The sequence below is a fragment of the Mytilus edulis genome, chromosome 4 (genome assembly GCF_963676685.1).
Source record: "Mytilus edulis chromosome 4, xbMytEdul2.2, whole genome shotgun sequence".
NCBI lineage: Eukaryota > Metazoa > Mollusca > Bivalvia > Mytilida > Mytilidae > Mytilus > Mytilus edulis.
In genome coordinates, this window is record NC_092347.1 from 32,010,437 (window position 1) to 32,025,778 (window position 15,342).

Here is a 15,342-nt window from a genome sequence, read left to right on the forward strand (position 1 = left end):
TCGAGAGCGCTAACAAGGCAACTTTCCATAATTTTAAATATTTTTAAGGGTCATAACTCTTTTAAAAAAGTCAATTGTCCATGATTATAGAACTCATCCGAGATATTGTTGATATTAATCTAGTGTATAAGTTTTATTAAAAATCTGGCAAGAATTGTACCTGTGGGAGCGTTAAAGGGGCTATTTTCCATAAATTTATTATTTTCAAGGGTTATAAATGTTTTTATTAAAGTCGATTGACCACCAATATCTAACTTGTTCGAGATATTGCTTATAATAACCTAAAGTATTAGTTTCTTAAAAATCTGACATAATTTGTACATGTGCGAGCGCTGCAAGGACAGCCAGATGGACACAAGGACGGATGGCAATCAAAATTTTAAGCAGACCATGTTTAAACGAAAAAAATTAAGTTCTAATTTCGATTTTATTAATTGAAAATTTTTTGGTCGCATATTGGTATCACGTTGGCGTCGTCGTCGTCCGAAGACATTTGGTTTTCGCACTCTAACTTTAGTAAAAGTAAATTGAAATCTATGAAATTTAAACACATGGTTTATTACCATAAAAGAAAGGTTGACATTGATTCTTGGTGTTTTGGTCCCAACAGTTTAGGAATTAGGGGCAAAAAAGGGCCCAAATAAGCATTTTTCTTGGTTTTCGCACAATAGCTTTAGTATAAGTAAAAAGAAATCTATAAAATTTTAACATAAGGTCTCTATGACCACAACAGGAAGGTTGGGATTGATTTTGGGAGTTTTAGTCCCAACAGTTTAGGAATTAGGGGCCAAAAACAGGTCCCAAATAAGCATTTTTCTTGGTTTTTGCATAATAACTTAAGCATAAGTTATTAGAAATCTATGAAATTTTAACACAAGGTTTATAACCACAAAAGAAATGTTTGGATTGATTTTGGGAGTTTTGGTCCCAACGAATTAGGGGCCAAAAGGGTCCAAAATTAAACTTTGTTTGATTTCATCAAAAAATTAATTATTGGGGTTCTTTGATATGCCAAATCTAACCGTGTATTCAGATTCTTAATTTTTGGTCCTGTTTTCAAATTGGTCTACATTAAGATAAAAAGGGTCTAAAATTAAACTGAGCTTGATTTTAACAAAAAAAGAATTCTTGGGGTTCTTTGATATGCTGAATCTAAACATGGTCATAGATTTTTGATTATGGGCCCAGTTTTCAAGTTGGTCCAAATCGGGGTCCAAAATTATTATGCTAAGTATTGTGCAATACCTCTGCGGTCGTATAAAGCTGCGCCCTGCGGAGCATCTGGTTTATTTATAAAAATACTATTTTTGATATAACAAAAATAAAAAAATAAAATATTTTTTTTGTCTTAAATCAGTGGTTTTGATAAAATAATAACACTCTGTAAAGATTAGACAAATGGGACAGTTTTAATCTTGGTACAGTGTTTCCAATTTCATTATCTATGGAAAATACATTGCCTTGCATCGTTCCTTTTGTGGACTAGTATACTATTGCACAGAGTCAGATTATGTACACATAATGGCTGTTACTATTTACCTCCCATGTAAATCGACATGTATCGAAACCTTTATGCAAACACTTATTTGTCACTATGTCGATTTAACTGTGCTAAAATTGAAATTGAAGAAGAACTACAGAACCTTTCTTTTTATTCTAATATATAATAATCTAACTTATCTAAAAAATTTGAAATAAATGCGGAATGTGTCCATTGGACACAGATGATGCTCCCGCTTCCATATCATAAAAGTCATAAACGGACATGACTGAAGACACTTACCAATTGTGTACTAACTTTTATGGTGATAAGAATTGTGTAAAAGTTTCGTAACATTTGGTTGAGGCAAACTAAAGAAAGAAATACAAAACAAAAAATTCAGCAACTTTTTCCCTCTATAAAGAGGCATTGCATAGAACAGTGAAAGTTACACCACCAAAATTCAAAGTTGATCTGCATTTGGTGGTTTTAAGCATTGTGTATAATTTTAATAAGATCTGGTAAAGACAAACTAAAGTTAGAGAACAGAAACGGAAATTCAGCAATATTTCTATTTGTAAAGGGGCATAACTCTTGGACGGTTTAAGTGACACCACCAAACTTAGTCTTGTTTTATGGTAATAAGCAATGTGATTAGGTTTCATAACATTTGGTTGAGGCAAACTAAAGATAGAGAACAGAAACCAACGTTGGGACATACTGACGGACGGACAAGGGTTAACCTTAATGCCCCCTCCGCCACTGCGGGGGCATAAAAATATGTAAATATAACAATTGATTAAATTAGGCAAAATTTAAGAATGGCCATTGCACATGGTTGTCATAAAGGTTTGAGAATCAAAACAGTATACAATAGTTCGGACCAGCAAATTTTCCTCAGGGCCACAAGGATAATATTTTTGAGAACCATAAAAAAAACGTGATTATTCTGCGGTATACAAATAATAATTCAGTTAGGTTTTAAAAAAAATAATAGACAAGCTGTCTTTTTCCACCATATACAATAGAAACATTGACAAATTCTTGCATAATTAATGTAGATCGTTGGTATATATTTCCTCAGATAGAACATGTAGAATTTGTATGTCCCCACTGTAGCAAAGGGGGCATAAAGTTGTACACTTGTCTGTAAGTATGTCCGTTCCAGAGTTATACCCTTATACAAATGGAAAAAAAAATGCTGACTTTTTTGTTTCCGTTCTCTAACTTAAGTTTGCCACAACCAAATGTTTTGAAACTTATACACAATGCTTATTTCCATAAAATTCAGAACAGTTAGAATGTTATTGGTGTAACAGGTACTGTCAATAAGTTATGCCCCTTTAAAAATGGAAAAAATGCTGAATTTTCCGTTTCCGTTCTCTTTTTTTCGTCTGTCTGACATAGTTCATCTTACCCTGACCTCATTTTCTTAGAACATTGATAATGTTAAGTTAATATGATACTTGTATTAAAATCTTTACATAAAACTTACAGAGTTTCAAAAGTAATTCAATTATAAATAAAACCAACCAGACATTTCAGGGAGAGTGTTCTTGTTTAGCAGATCTTAGTCTAGGGTTAAAGTTTTTAAAGCATCAATCTGTTTCAAAAACCAACAATGAGTTGCATTAAATTGTTACTGTAACTTCTTTATAGCCATTTTGAAAGAGAAAGTATCCTGAGCTAATTTTTTTTAAATGTTCATTAAGATTTGTTTTATAGATAATCATGTTATGCTCATTGTTGAAGGATATACGGTGATCTGTGGTTGTTTATTTCTATGTCTTTGCTCTCTCTGGTTGAGAGTTAATTGCCTCATTGACAATTACAACAAATCCTCTTATCTTTATACATAGACTTACTAGTAATTAAGTTTTGGATTCAACTTTATTCTTTTTCACTGACAGCATCAGTCTTAGACACGACAACGGGTTATGCGTATTACCATTTTTTTTTTTTAAACTTCTGAGAAATCTTACATATAAGATTGAAGGGAGGGGGTACATATGCTGCCCTCAACTTTAGAAGTTGTGTTATGCTTAAATTCTTAAAATACTTAGTTCACAAGTAAATACAATGAGATACCACATTTCTTTCAACAAATTTTATAATTTTGAAAAAAAATCGAAAAAAAGGGGGGTGCACCATACCCAGAGTGATGATTTTTCATTTTGTACAAGTATATCTTCATTTATCATATATTCTCCTTTAAAATTAACAAATGTGTGTCAGAATTGCACATATAAATGGAATGTTTTAGCTTTTTAAGTTCAAAATTTTTTATTATTCATCTGATTGTTAATCTGAATTTTGGTGAAAATTGACAATTTTTGACTAAATTTTTTTTTTTAAAGAAAAAAAAAACACACGACTTTCTTTTTATTTTCTGAATATATAGAATGTGGTCTTTCAAAATTTGTCAATGACATGTCATGGTATTGTTGGTCTTGGGAGATAAACAGATTTAAAATTTTAAAGTTTTTGAAATTTTTCATTTTCGAATTTTAACACATTTTTAAATGGTTGCTATGGAAACAAACTATTTAGTAAATTCACAATTTTAACGTTTTTATATAGTTTGGGGTTTTGTTTGTCAATACTGTAAATATACATATCCTTTGTATTGATTAACTTTATTTATATGGGACTTTAAATTCCCTTATTTTATATTTTCAAAAAGGGTCATTTTTCACATATTCAGGCAAAATGTTGATTTGATGGTTACCATGGCAACGGGCATAATACAGGGAAAATAAAGACAGAATTTTGACCATCTACCAAAGTTCTTATGATATAGGGCAAAAAAAATTACTTCTGTGACATGCCATGAATCACCTTCTGCATGATTTTTACAAAGACCGGTACTTAAAAACTAAATTATTACAGATTCCAATATTCCAAAGACTCAAAAACCCATTAAGGACAGCAGGCCATAAATACAGTTTACGTAGATACATGAGTGACTTTTGGAATGTTCTAGATACTGTTTCGTACATAACAACGTTTGTCGCAATTGCACTGCGATTCTCGGATACCACCCTTCCTTGGGCAAGACGTGTCTACAGTTTCAGTTTGTTCTTCATGTATATGAGATTTCTTCATGTTATTCTCATCTTTAAGAAAATAGGAGTCTATGTGATTTTGATTAAAGAAATGGTAAGTTATAATTCTGATGTCTCTTATTGAGTCTTTTTTTCTACTGGATCTACTTACAGTGTATTCAGTTATAATGTTATTGCCACTTTGATGGTAAATATGAAGAATATGTACGTTTAATTGGAATCGATGATAACATAGGCGGTCTCTTTCATTATATAGGTATATCCTTTCTTTTTTTTTGAATGTGGGATGCAATGAATGGAGGTAACATATTGGTAGGTTTATATGTAAATGGGTCATGTATTTCTATTTTCTGTTAGGATGTTTGAAAAAACAGTGTTCTTATCTCTTTATGTAATGATATAAATGATCACATGTGATGAATAAGTTATTATGATACCTGGGAAATATATAAACTGATAAAAGTTGTAATCATCCTATGCATTATATATGAACACGAAGGGATTTTCGTGTAAATTAGTAAATGAATCTGTACCCATATTTGCATGTTGTGACCCTCCCACCTTCTCCCACCTTCGGATGTATAGATGATGTTATTCGCTTTACTTTATGCATTTGTAATTAAACGACATATAATTAATTCAACGTATAAAAGATATTGTTTGATTCATTATGTATGCGCATTTGTGGTCAGTGATGCCTATATTGAAACTTTGATAATCAGAAAGTATGAAACCGAGTATAGCAATAAAGATAAATAGAACCGATTAGGACGTGAAAAAGGAAAATGAACTTAAAATATCAAGAACATCACAAATCCTTTTCCTGAAGTATAAGCAAAAATAAGACAGGCTCAAATTCAAAGTCAGGACAATGTAGCTCAATGGTTGTCGTTGGTTCATGTCTGTCATGTGTTTTTTTTTAGTAAGTTGTATTGTTATAAATAAACCATTAGTTTTCTCGTTTAACGTTTTCACATCATCATGTCCGGACCTTTCATAGATGAATATACAGTATGGCATTTCCTCAACGTTGAATGACTTACGGTTGCTATTATTGATTTGATTTACTTCATTTGTAATCTGATACTTATATCATTGTCGATAATACCACATCTTTAATTGAAATTAGAATTTCAAGATCCACAAATAGACATTGAATTATGTTTCAAATTGAACAAAGGCTACTTTTTGACATATATATGTTTATTGTGTATTGATCATGTTGATGTTCGATATTCATAACTCTTTTTGTTTGTATCTTCAGCTTTGGCTATGTAGTTGATGGGAGTTACAAACTAATATAATGGATCAAAACTTATGTCAAACATAAATATAATTAGATCACCGTGGACAATAAAATTAATTGTAAAAATACGTATAGGTCAAGGAAACATACTCGTTCACCTGGCCCAACTGGATAAAAAAAAAACAGATAAAGAAAGAGGTACAAAATACATCTCCCCTTTAACAAATTCAATATCCCTAACGTGTAAAACACTTATTTCACCTTTGTCAGGTCAACTTTTGATTATATTTGTTCCTTAAAGACCAAACTACCACCGATTTTTCCTTAAAATGTTGTGTGAAGATATTTAATGACTTGAGGAACAAAACATGATGAAAAAAAAATAGGGGTCACCGACTTACTTTTGTCACTATAGCAACCTCAGTATCGTGTTTTCCCGAATATTAACATGCTATTTGCTTGTTATCAAAGCTCTAATTAACCTGAGTAAATTTGTGTCTATCAAATACAGGTTCCAGTGTTTCAGACTCTTATTGTTTTGATCTTTAAAAATATGATTTATTTCATTCCCGCAAAAAACAAAACGTAAAAATGAAAAATGTTTCTTTCAAGTATTAAAAAATATCTACCAGTGATTTCAACATTAACATTTCAAGGTGGAAAGAGCCATGTGAACTCTTCAAAATAAAGCAAAATAGTATATGTCTCCGACCTTTCATAAAGGTATGAGTAAATTTCATGTTTTTTTCTCGTTCGTTTTGAAGAAAAATTGAATCTGACATCATAGTACAAGTTTTCCTTAATGGCGCACTGTTTGAAAAAATTTGGATGTTTGGTACACACTTTTAAATTTTCAAGAATAACAACTATATTCACCTACTTTATTATCCAGTAATACAAGACATCACATGTATGTATTTGTATCAGATATCATGATGTTGTTTCCGCACAATATTAACCTTCAGAAACACCATCTGTCGGAATGAAAAATTGTTCGAAATAACCTTTTACGCTAATTTTGATAGGAAAGTCTGTGTTTGTCATCTGCCCTTCATTAGCAAACTTATTAGAAAAAAATAGAAATGAAAGATGGCACTGGTTCTCGGGCCACTTCAATACTTAATTGATAGGGGTGCCGCCTGGTTTCTCTTACCCCACCTTATAATTTATATAATTCATATAATTTAGATTTCAAAAATGTTTATCTTTTCCCATATTGTTTGGGTTTGAAATGTTAGTAGTTCTTTGTTAATTTATGTATTATTGTCATTTTGTTTAGTTTCTATTGTTACCTATTTTGACATCGGACTCTGAAAACCGAGTTTTACTGTGCATATTGCTGTGTAATTGGTTTTTTTTTCTACATTGGCTAGAGGAGGGTTGAGATCTCAAAAAACATGTTTAACCCCGCCGCGTTTTTGCACCTGTCTTAAGTCAGGAGCATATGGCATTTGTTAGTCTTGTATGGTTTCTTTTACATATTTCAGAGTTTGTATGACGTCCATTTTCACTGAACTAGTACATATTTTTGTTTAGGGGCCAGGTGCGAGATTTTGTCGCTGTATTGAAGACCCATTAGTGGCCGTTCTCTGTTTTCTGCTCTTTGGTCGGGTTGTTGTCGCTTTGACAAATTTCCAATTTCCATTCTTAGTTTTATTGATGACACAGATGGAAATGAGATGTCATGTGTGTGTGTGGGGGGGGGGGGGGGGGGGGGGTACTAGTTAGTTGATGTTTTCAGTTCGTATCTGTGAAATGTAAGATATGACACATTTATACTCTTGAAGTAGCTCATAAATAACTGTCAATAGTTCGATTCATGATCTATGGTGCCTTATGTCACATTTATCGCATCAAATCCCATCATAACTCAATGTTTCTGGGTGGTCGTCACCTAATCTGGATTGGGTTACGCTTTGTTGTTTTCCTCTAGTCCTAGAGTTTAGTTCTATTTCACCTCATAGTACTAGTATAAGCCATTATAATAAATGTTGTTTCACATTTGATGCTGTTGATAATGCCAATGGCCATGTGTTCGCCCTGTTGCTGCAATGTTTTTCTTTAGTATACAGGTTGTTGTTCCTTTGATTAACTGGTTGATAAGTTTGTTCACATTTTATGTAGAAATCTTGTTAGTAGTATGAGGTTGATTACATTCATGATCATTCATGTTGATTATTATATTTTTCTGAAACTGTTGTTGATACTAAAAATGTTGGTTGCTTTTTTTATTCTTGGTATAAAGCGGAAAAGCCCGTGCTGACCAGTGATTTAGAACATTGTCTATTTATCGACAGTCTTAATTGGCTTTTGAAGAGGTTCAGTATCCAGATATGTCGTTCATGTATGTGATGGTAATCCGATGCTGCTTATAATATTCAAGATGCTTTGTGTTTTTAGTCCTGGTTTAGCGCGGTTCGATGAATCCCCTTTTTTATTTCGATCTTACTAGTTAGTCATTTGAAAATTTTGGAGTATAGCTAATAATGGTACTGTTTGTTTCTATGATATTGTTGTTTAATTTGAAAATGTGTTCTACCAGATCTATTTGTTGTGTAATAAAGTTGTCTTGAGTTTTGTGGTGTTTTCGGACGTTTCCAGTATGGTCACCCTGCCTGTGTTCTACCGATATTTGGTTTGTTGGGTTGACTTTTTGTTTTAACAAATTTATTGTGCTGTTCTTGACATGTGGTTTTGCTTATAAATGTGACGAGTTTTACGTTCGACATGAGTTGTTAGTTATAAGAAGATGAGGTGTGAGTGCCAATGAGACAACTCTCCATCTTTCTAGCATTAATAAAATTAAAAATGGAATGTTGATTTCTGAATTATTGAATTTGCGCTGATCTAATATTCATTTTTTTTTCGTGTTATATATCTGAAATGTTTATTTTTAGGAATTTCTTATTGGTCAATAGGAAATTAAAAATTCCAACCAACTGATAAATTTCTGAGCTATTCACGCATAAGGGAACTCGTCAATGAAGTTTTTCTCCGTTTTGAAAGGATTATAAACCGTATGGATTGCACATTTTGAGAGCTTGTGGTGCAACAGTTGCAGTCAGTTTTGGCTTAGCAGATATATTTTTAAAACGCAAAAATCCGATCTATCAAAAGCTGGTTACATGAAGGCCAGTTTAGAGTCTTGTTTGCTAGTTTGGAAACCATACAGCATTTATTTCTTTTTTATTTAGATCTCGTTCTTTGGGTTCAGCAGCGGCATTGTCGTGCGAACGGCTATTCAGTTTACGTTTGATGTAATTTTATGCATATTATACGTAGTATAATTTTTTTCCTTTACTTGATATTCACTTCCCATTTATCGTTTTGAGTTAAACGATGATGAATGGTTTCAACAAGAAAAATCAAATTTCTTTGACAGATGAAAGATTTAGGACGTTTCCTTGTTATACTCATCGTATTTATGATGGCTGTTGGTGTGATGTTCCATGTAAATATGTATCCTAATCATGAGGACATATTTTCAAATAGGGTACAATACTGGAAAATTTGGAAGATTATTAGCTTTCCATACTGGCAGATTTATGGAGAGATATTCCTCGACGATATTATGGGTAATTTTCTTCTTCTTTTTTGTTTTTTCATACAGCTGGATATTTTTTTTTTGTATCCCGCAATTGACCTATCAACTATACAAACACATGTGTGTAACGTCCATAAAACGATACACAGTATACACGTACTATGTTCGTTTATATTATCTGGGTAACTTGGTTTCTCATTTCTGGTATGAGCAAACGGTTATATTCAAATTAAATAGTTTTCGTCGCCGTTCGATATTGGGTTTCTTATTGCGGTCTGCGTTTCATGCATTTTAAATTCATTCGAAAATAAATTCAACGGGTTGAAAGGGAAAAATTATACGCTTTTTTTTCTCATATAGAAAAAATTCGGTAATACGTAACTATGTATGTCAAGAAAACGACAAACATAAGTAAAAATTCCTTGTCATTTATTCATAATTCACGCACGAACTTGTCTAAAAAAAATATGTCTCGGTACATTACCCTCCCTTTCAGGTATAGAGATGTGGTTCTTTTCTGAGACAAGTGCATGTGACCATCCACAAGAACTTGCGGTCATCCGATTTTCAGCACCTCAGTACTTTGGTTTTCAGATGCCTTACCAAAAACATCTCCCTTTTAACAACATATCGTATCAGATAATACTTGATGTTTTTTTACCTGGTTCACTACTGAAAATGAATGTTCAATGCGAAATAATGAAGTAGTCAGACGGTTTTGGAGGACTGGAAAGCATTTATTTAAAGGGACATTTTAAAGATTTATAGATATAAGAAGATTAAATATGAGTTCAAATGAGACATCTTTCCATCAAAGTAATAGATCTAAGTACAGCTTAAAACACGGAGCCTTGGCTTACACCGAACAATACGCTATAGGCCTCTAAAAATGACTAGTGTTGAACCTGTCAAACAGGAAAACCAACGGTCTAATCTGTATAAAAAATGAGATTCAAAAGTACAGGTCAGATTTTGTGGAATCAATCTAAACGTGTACAGTATGATCCATCTTTGGCACAAGTTTGTTTCATTGTTTCCAAAAAAGAAAGTCTCCCATGCATGTGTAGGGAGAATATCGGACATGTATTGTTTCGATGCGTTCATAAATTTTTTTTTTAAAAGTTACATATGTGAATAATAATTTTGATACTTGGCTATTTAATTATGATGAATGTCTATAAAATCCTTAATTGATTGGTTTTGCTTTTCGAAGACCAGTTATGAAATTGGAAAGATGTTACTCAAAACATTTTGAATTTTAGCAATGGCCTTTAAACTTCATATTAACATACAATATTACTTATATTGCCATAACGAAAAAACTGCTATCATATTTTAAAAGTATCACATTGATATTAGACTTTATATTTTTTGTTTATTTATGTACATAAGAAAAACACAGCACTTCAAATTTTACACGGACATAAACTTCTGCTCTTAACTAACATCTTGTACGACGTAGGCAACCTATTTTTTTATAAATTAACAGTTTGCAAAAGTTTGAATTATTCGAAATACTATAGATTGCCTAAGCCGTATTTTGGCTTTTAAGCTATTTTGATCTAAGCGTTACTGATGAATCTTATGTTGACGAAACGCGCGTCTGGCGAAATAAATTATAAGCCTGGTACCTTTGATAACTATTCTTAATATATATTTAGACTTGATTGTTGTTTATATTTGAACAATAAGTTTAAAAGTTCGTATTTTCTTAATTTATCGTGGAGTGTCTGCATATTTACAATTCATATAAGACAATATCACTTTTTCATATCAGATTTTTTCGATTCGCTTCTCGCATAGACGGATTATATGCTGAGTTTAGTTATCGTAAACAAACGCATATTAATTGATATACATTGTTATCTTTTATATCTTGATAGGGATTGATAACAGTTCTTGTTCTTACAATCAATCAGATGTTGAAAGATGTGTCGAGTATGATTGGATAAATATAGTTATTGTTGCATTCTACATGTTGTTGTCAAACCTGTTGTTAGTCAATCTGGTCATTGCTTTGTTTAGGTAAATTGCTTAATATATAAAACGAAAACTTTATTACTATTATATTTTTGTTTACTTTACAGAATAACGTACACACATGAAATGATAAGGAATATAAAAATTAGAAGATGTGGTAAGATTGACAATGAGACAAATATCCACGAGAGACAAATGACACAACAATTAACAACTACTGTGAATTCATTTATGTTCGTGGTTACCAATTTTCGTGGATTAGGGAAATTTACACGTTCGTGGATATTTAGTGTCATGGTTTTACCGAAGTTTGCTGAAAAGCCTGTACAAATTCATTTATTGGTTGAACATTTAATTTCGTGGTTCACCTGTACCCATGAAAATTAGTATCCAACGTATAATAATGATTTCACAATATACGTCACCATACGGCCTGCAATAATGAGCAAAACTCATAACGCATAGTTATCTACAAAAGGCCCTGTTATAACATATGTAAAGCAATTCATACAAGAAAACTGACTCCCCGAATCATGTATAAAATAATGAACAAAAAAACAAATATGATAAACAGAAACGAACTACAACCACTGAATTACAGGCTCATGACTTGGAACAGATAATACATACAATGTACATATCACCGTTCTACAAGTTTAGACACATCGAGCACAGGTTTGAACGGAATTCCTTTCAAAATATTTCGGATATACTGTAATACGTTTCACCAACAAATCGAGTCCAGTCAAAAATGATCAAAATGGCCAGTAGTACACATTCAAAACAAAAAAGTTTATACGCATAGGTGTAAACATAAAAATATTTTAGTAATTGATGTAATAAATGAAAGGCTAAAGACTGGTGATCCTTGTATGCTTTTGAATAGTAGAAACATTTTCGAATGAATTGTAAAATTTAAGGCGTATATTTCCTGTTTCTCAGATATGGGGTATACTAAGTTCCAGTAACCAGTACGATCTGATGTGTAGTCAACGGTATACTGATTTCTCTCCCCATAGATATTTGAAAGTGAAATAAATTAAATCATATATGAATGGGGACCAATAGTATGTGGTTTGCATTTTATCAAAATTTAGTACACAAATTGTTCTAAAATTAAGAGGATGATATAGCTCACATACGAAAAGTTATCTCAAGAATAAATACACCATTACTATTAGAAGTATATGAGAACATATATAGTTTGTTACAGTTTGATGAGCCAGGCCAGTGTCGTGAAAAATAGGCCTTTTTTTCTAACAAATGTTGCAGTGGATGGGTTGGGCAAAAGGGTTCCAATTTATGCACTAGGCTTCTAATAAACTACTTACCTTAGCTGGATTTGGCAAAACTTTTAGGAATTTTGGTCCTCAATGCTCTTAAACTTCGTACTTTATTTGGCCTTTTTACCTTTTTTTGATTCGAGCGTCACTGATGAGTCTTTTGTAGACGAAACGCGTGTCTGGCGTATATACAAAATTTAGTCCTGGTATCTATGATGAGTTTATTCATATGCTGTAAAAAAAATAAAAAAAAAACCTTTTTCCACCTGATAATGAAATTGATTCTAGTATTAACCGCTTATATATAATTAATAATATACATTTAAAACATACTAAAAACAATTACGTCGATAAAATGCTGATGACAATAAGTGATCAAAGGAGAGTATTATTTCAATTACATGTTAGAAAAATTTGCTCTACTTTTCAATTCTTTCAAACAACTCATTTATTTTATAGAAATACAAGAAAGGTTTATTCTAAGCTGTGAAATGTGATAGGCATCTGCCACTGCTGGTGGACGTTTCGTTCCCGAAGGTATCACCAGCCTAGTAGTCTACACTTCGGTGTTGACATGAACATCAATAAAGTGGTCATTTTTATAAATTTCCTGTTTACAAAACTTTAAATATTTTCTTCCAATGCATAGATTACCAGAGCTGTATTTGGCACAACTTTTTGAAACTTTGGATCCTCAATGCTCTTCAACTTTGTACTTGTTTGGCTTTATAACTTTTTTTTTATATGAGCGTCACTGATGAGTCTTATGTAGACGAAACGCGCGTCTGGCGTACTAAATTATAATCCTGGTACCTTTGAAAACTACTTAAACACCATGAAAACATCAACTTATAAAAAAAATAAGTTCATTTATTTTTGCTTGAAATTTAGTGCACGTTTTGAAAAAGTGAGATCCAATTCAAAGAAGATCTGGAGCTATATACGATACTCCTATGTAATGGAATACCGTGTACGGGTACCTGCGGTAGTAAACTTGATTGTAAGACCAATAATGGTCATATGTGGGTGTGTTTGTTGCAGAAAATGTAAAACACAACAAGGTCAGCATTGGTAATAATTTAGATTTCTGCATGTAACATACAATGGCATTTACTTAAAAGTGATTAAAGTGCAATTACCGAATACTAATGTCCAGATATAAACAAAACAATTGTCGGAGTATAAACATTCGGAATGAGATTATGTACCTCTTACAGTACAACATAAATAGTTGTAGTATGGATGATAAAGAGACAACTATTTACAAGAGACCAAATAACGTAAATGTTAGCCATAATATGTTGCATTTCAGCCTTTAACAATTAGCTAAACGTTTACCGCATAGCAAGCTTAAAAATATCCCGCCAGAACAAAATAAATATGATATACTGTAACAAATGACAACATTTGAATTGAAGGGTCCTGACTTGGGACATGATCATATAGTGTGTGCCGAGATTAAAATTACTGGGGTTCACGCCATCTCCTAAGCTGGGACAAAGTATCAACAGCATAAAATAAGAACAAACTGTACAACACAATGCACGAAAAAATAAATATGAAATACAGCATCAAAATTCAGCAACTAAATTACAGGCTCTTGATTTAGGTAGTCATTTCCTGATCTACATTCATCAACGCCATATCGATTCTAAGTAAATAACGGACTCATTATAATATCCGTCCATGTTGTGCATGTATTTACCTATAAAACTAACTCTTTTCATAACTTTGTATTGCTCATTTATTCAAATTCATAACAAATGTCGAAATTTGAAACACAAACGTATTAAAATATTTGAAATACAGGTTTGTTTTATTTTCACATATTTAATTGTAGTCAGTGATTCCTCGACACAAGAAAAGGACCAACAAGAGTTGCAAGAGAAGATGCGAAAGCAATTACAATATATCAGAACACTGCAGTCGGTATGTTCCGTTCGGTGCACATAACTCTGAAATTGGAATAATATCACATTGTCAGCAGTTTCGTTTCTGTACTAACGAAAAACATTTTTCATGAATGACTAGAAAATAAAACAAACAGTTCAAACAAAAATATAAAAAAAAAACTTTTTTCTTTTTAAAAGTCAAACAAGATCGGGAATTTTATCTTATATATCTTTACTTTTGAAACTAGCCGTTTATTTACAAAAATTAGAATCAGTTATGATAATTTACTTATAGAAAACTGCATATATCTTATTATACCTCGAAACCAGACACCATGTCCAACTTGTAAAACCATAGAAGATGAAACCCACTTGTTCTTCTAATGTAAATATAATAAATTATTATATATTAACATTTTTAATATTGCAATAGATAATCTGATAATTTCAAATATGTTAGAAACTGAAAAACTAGTAGTCCTGCTAAATCCTTTAATAGAATATAAACCAAGTAAAAAAACGGGTTCCTTTTATATAAAACAAGGTTAAGAGCTGGCGACTGTCCTACGCAAACAAATGTTGCGACCAATTCAAGAAGGTGATAACGTAACTGTTCCCTTTCCTAGTGGGGATCCAAGATATCTCTGGTTTCTTGTTTTTGGACATGATAACACAAAAATAACGAAAACTGTAATATATCACTATTTATGTCATAGTGTGACTGTAATATGCTTTCGTCTGTTATAGTAAGCCTTTTTTAATTATTTTTACTACCATTGTTCACTTATTTGTTTGAATCCTTAAACTAGTGAACTTGTTTGATAATAAATAAACTCATCACAGATACCAAGA

The 15,342-nt window shown here is 31.9% G+C and overlaps 1 protein-coding gene across 1 annotated transcript in view; it reads left to right on the plus strand.

The window, feature by feature from the left end:
• The window catches only part of LOC139519461 (transient receptor potential cation channel subfamily M member-like 2), a 71,893-nt gene extending 56,551 nt beyond the window's left edge, over positions 1-15,342 (plus strand). Inside the window, exons 20-24 of the mRNA XM_071311565.1 lie at positions 4,370-4,639; positions 9,174-9,366; positions 11,219-11,360; positions 13,490-13,659; positions 14,439-15,342. Of these exons, the coding sequence (XP_071167666.1) occupies positions 4,370-4,639; positions 9,174-9,366; positions 11,219-11,360; positions 13,490-13,659; positions 14,439-14,551 (888 nt within the window). The 3' untranslated portion in view covers positions 14,552-15,342. The remainder of the gene's footprint in view (positions 1-4,369; positions 4,640-9,173; positions 9,367-11,218; positions 11,361-13,489; positions 13,660-14,438) is intronic.